This window comes from Puccinia triticina, chromosome 2A (assembly GCF_026914185.1).
Source record: "Puccinia triticina chromosome 2A, complete sequence".
In the NCBI taxonomy this organism is placed as follows: Eukaryota; Fungi; Basidiomycota; class Pucciniomycetes; order Pucciniales; family Pucciniaceae; genus Puccinia; species Puccinia triticina.
The window spans coordinates 4,310,958-4,315,863 of record NC_070559.1 but is presented as its reverse complement, the minus strand read 5'-3'; the positions used below and the strand labels follow the sequence as shown (position 1 = coordinate 4,315,863).

Below are 4,906 nucleotides of genomic sequence, written 5' to 3'. Positions count from 1 at the left end.
TGATCTCCACTTTGGTACCTGGTACCTCACCCCGGTCGGTCAAGGCGGCGTTGTCTTCCGGCCAGGGCGTTGTGGAGCTGGGTGTCCCCTGGCGGCGTTGTCAGTGGATTCCCAGCTCTGACCAGGGCCCCTGCCTGCAGAGGACTCGTTCGCTTGTCTTCCCCGCCCCGCTGAGCCTCATCCTCGGCGACTACGCCTCCGTCACCCTCGCCGTCCCCGCCAACAGCCGCGAGCCAATCAGCCACACCCTCGCCGATCGCCGGCCTCCTTGCCCGCACCAATGCCCCCTCGCCCCTGCCCCACCCCTCGCTGAAAGCCGCCGGGCTCTCCAGCCTGGCATTCAAGACCCCCGGCCTCGCCGGAACACACAAAGTCGCCCGCAACGCCGTCCTCGGGCACCTGTGTGACTTGTCGAGTACGCCCCCACCCCTGGTACCCCCATAAGGTACCGCCGGTACCCTGTCAGGCGGTACCAGGTGCGGTACCAGGTGTCTGTTTTTCAGAAAAAACAACCCCGTACCCCGGTCCTGCAAGGGTACCCGGGTCCCATGGGGCCATCTCTACAGACCCCCAATACCCCCAATACCCTCTACTGCTGGTCCGTGGGATATCTCATACAACTTTTGTTTGAGTATCTGCATAACTCAACTATATAGTTGGCACTATTTTAGCGGGAAATTTTGGGAGCTTGAATTCCCATTCCCATTAAATAATGTAACGACTGTAGCTTGTTGTATTCTTGACTTGTCTTTTCAGAGATTGGTAATCAGGAAGCCAGCAAATTTTGGCCCATGGGAGAATTTTGGCTTCAACCAATGAGGTGCAGCAGGCAGGTTTCTACTTAGCAGCATATCAAAGCAGATTTGGGACTTCAAATCAATGAATGAGCTCAAGGTGGAAGGCCACCTAGCTTCCTAAGAGTCAAGTAACAAGGAAAAGTCATTCCTCAACAAGTGGTGGCTCTTTCCACTTGATTTCAATATTTTGAACTTTCATTCTCAGGGCCATTGGTGATTCAAACTTCACTATCTATGGCTAATTTAACACAAGTCCCTTCCTTCCAAGGAGGCGCAAAGCAACCCCAAAGGAGGGACTTGAATATAATGTCCCAAATCTTGCGCAAGGGCAACCAGCCATTTGGCTGGGGAGGGAATTAAAACCCCCAAATCACCCACAAGCACTCTGATTCAGGTCACACCTCCCAGACCATTGAAAAGCTTGTGATTGTTTGGTATATGTACGGTGCTCAAAGCTCCACATTTCCATAGGATTATGAAACTGTGGGGATGGATAAGTATTGGAAATTGGAGCAATCTGCCCAATGAAGGCCCAGATAAACTGTTGGATCAATCTGGTCCTTATTGCATAAATAGCAAAAGGCATACATCATAAGCCATACATGCCACCAATTACAAATATGTACATATTCCATTGAAAATACAATTTGATACTTCAAGAGCTGTGGGACTCTCCCTGATCCAACAAGAGCAGAATCCTGAGGGTCAGCAAAGTCTAATTCCCCAAACCTGCAAGTGCCCTTGCAAAAGAAGTTGCTGAGCAGGCTATTTATGGCCAAATTTCCCCCAAAAAAATCCAGCAGATGCCCAAGATGGGCAGCTGCAACTGTGACAAAAGGCATTAAAGAGAGTTTATTTATTTATTTTTAATTTTGTGCTGAGTTTATTTTTTATCATTTCTCTGCCAAAATTTGGCTGTCCTCAGGCCACAGGTCCAACTTTACAAATGCCTCCCCTTTGGAGAGCGTCCCTTAGGCAGCATATCAACCCAAGCTTGCGTGGCTAGAATGAAAATTCCATGCCAATTTTCCTTTTTTTACTTCCATAGATCATGTATTGCTGAAACATTGCTACTTTTTGACTTTCTTCAGGATGCAACATGCTAAGCAAAATTTTACTACTTTTCTTTTTATCTTTTCCCATACCAGTATTTTACTAGAATTAAAATAAGAAACATGCAATTTATAGAGTCACCAAGAATTTTAGCCAATTCTGAAATTCCTTCATCTCAGTAACGCACAGACCCTCAGAATTATGTGATATTTGTTTCACGTTTAGATTTGCATTCTCCTGGAGCGGAAGCGTATGTATATAAGTCTGTGAGCTTGGACCTGCTTAGATCATCACGGACCCCCTCTGCAAAGAAAGTCCAATTGATTTCAATATTTTATTTACAAAGGCAATTTATTTGGAGTCGAAGGATCATCATGATCAAGCACAGTTTTGGTGTAGAGGATGGTGAGAAGCAGGGCTGTCACCCAAGCAAATTTATTCCACCAAATGTTACGGAAGCAAGGAATTATGAAGGTTTGAATATTCCTGCCACCAAAATTTAAATTCTAGCCCCCGCAAAACGCTGCCGAGGGCTATCGAAGGCTTGCTTCCCAAGACCGTTCGCAGCTCCACAAACTTTGTATTCCTGGGTGCGCGCCAACCCAGGAAAAAGTGCGCGCCTGGGTGCGCGGTTGCGGCGCGGGCGCACCTAGGCGCGCCATGTGGCGCCGACAACCAGGGCCACGAGATGGTAAATACATAAGTAGTCGATGCTACCTTTGTCGAACTATATCGGGCTACTTCGTGACATTGAAATCATCGGATCATCGTTCGTCCAACGAAGAACGTCATAATGGCCGGGCTCAGCAGACTGTTCGGTTGGTTGACACCATATTTCTCAACTTAAATCATCCGGGAATTCTTAGATCACGCTGATTTGTTTGGTGGTTGTAGGTGCAGTATCTTCTCTCATCTCAACGACAAAGGAATGTCCCATTGCCCGGAAATCGACCATACTTCGAGCGTCTCAATCACCAGGTGCTTCCTCCTCCCCTGCCTCATCGATCCGCACAAATTCAACTCTAGTGACCCGGCCGACGCTCCAGCCGGCTCTCAAACAAGCAAGCAGGGGCACAAGAGGCCTACCCAAGATTCCTAGCTCAAAGGCCTTAGGGATGTTGAATTCGGAAGAAAATCACTACCTGGTAACGTTTCTTGTGGGCAAGAAGTACAAATTAATGGTCGATGATCAAGTCACCCTGCCTCACATCAAGGATCTCAAGGTGGGCGACTTAATCAGACTGACGAGGATCACCGAGGTGGGCTCGCGAAATTTCACCATCCGAGCCGCCGGTAACGGGACCGTCGGCCATGCCAAGCGAGAGACCCTCTCTCCCGCAGCGTCGAAGACCTTGAACTCGAAGGCCAAGAAACTCGGCATGGATCCGTCTGAGCTCAGTCGGGAGTCCAGGACAGTCTGCTTCAAACCCGAAATCCCACATTATCTTGACGAGAATCTCGTCCATGCTTCCGCTATCGTTGTCGAACATACTCGTGGGAAGATGAGCACAGTGATCAAAAAGAAGAGAAGGAAAGGATACCGGAAAACGATCAAGAATAAACCTTACTAGTTGAGTGCATTCTTAGCAGAAAAAAAAACATCTTAGTAAATTGCTTTGATTTTCTGACAAAATAAACGTCTTCAACCTAAACTTCAATGACGATTCACAAAAAACAGTACCAGGATTCGTCTCTGTGAGATCAAGATCCCAACCATCCAAACCGAAGCTATTCACCCGGAGACCCTATGCATATCAGCCGACGCTTCTCTTCAAAACCCTTGATGTTGTTTGTACTGGCAGTTGAAAGAATTCAAAGGACTAAGAAGATTAATTTCTTAGTTAAACGATTATTCTAGTTTTTGTTTACAATTGTTATTGTTAGGATTTCGACTGAAGACCGGAGCACGAAGAAACACACAGATGAGCCAGTGGGCTCGAGAGAGGGCAGTGAGGGTTGATTGCTCACCGGATCGGCTCAGGATGGAGGCGCGGAAAAAATGAAGGAGAACCGATGGTTGGATTTCTGTGTCCTAGGCTATGTATAATATATAGACTTTAGGCCCCGTTTGGACGCCCAGTGTGATATGATAAATTGCATCATAATATACATACCACCCAATGTGCAATCCAACTGTAATAAAGCCAATCAAGAAATGATTAGATTTATAACATGGCTGTTTGGCGCATCCACTCCAGAATAATGTTGGAGTCCATTTATAACAGGCTGTTTGGAGAGCAGACAGTATCATGCATGTACACACACCTAGTACACATCTCGATGACCTGTTCGACTGGTTATCCGGAGGAGTAACACCCTCTCGATGACCGGTCATCTGGTCATCAAAAAGGACTTCACCTCTCAATGACCGGTCAACCGGTCATCAAAGAGGACCTAACCTCTGGATGAACGGTTCGGCCGGCCATCCAGAGGAGTTCACCTCTTGATGACTGGTTGATTGGTCATCAAGAGGTCAAGTCCTCTTTGATGAACAGTCCATCAAGAGTGTTCAGCTCTGATCGGCCATCCAGAGGAATTCAGCTCTTGATGACCGGTTGATCGGTCATCAAGAGCTGAACTCCTCTTTGATGAACGGTCCATCAGGAATGTCTCTTGGTCCATCAAGAACGTTCACCTCTCTTGATGTCCGGTTGATCGGACATTGAGAGATGAACTCCTCTTGATGACCAGTCAAACGGACATCGAGAGAGGTGAACTCCTCTCAATGACCGGTCAACCGGACATTGAGAGAGCTGAACTCCTCTTGATGACCGGTCAACCGGACATCGAGAGAGCTGAACTCCTCTTGATGACCGGTCGACCGGACATTGAGAGAGCTGAACTCCTCTCAATCATCCGGTCATCGAGAGGAGCCCACCTCTCAATGTCCGATCACCCGGTCACCGAGAGCTGAACTCCTCTGGATGGCCGGCCGAACCGGTCATCTAGAGGAGTTCAGCTCCTGATGATTGGTTGAACCGGTCGTCCAGAGGGCTTCAGCTCCTGATGACCGGTTGACCGTTCATCAAGAGCTGAACTCCTCTCGATGACCGGTC

The 4,906-nt window shown here is 48.0% G+C and overlaps 1 protein-coding gene across 1 annotated transcript; it reads left to right on the top strand.

The window, feature by feature from the left end:
• Positions 1-2,643: 2,643 nt before the first annotated feature.
• Positions 2,644-3,634, top strand: PtA15_2A451 (uncharacterized protein; the record flags this gene model as incomplete). Its single annotated transcript, XM_053166474.1, has 3 exons — positions 2,644-2,668; positions 2,745-3,420; positions 3,529-3,634. 3 exons carry the CDS (start codon positions 2,644-2,646, stop codon positions 3,632-3,634), a joined length of 807 nt encoding a protein of 268 aa, XP_053017692.1.
• Between the last annotated feature and the right edge of the window lie 1,272 nt (positions 3,635-4,906).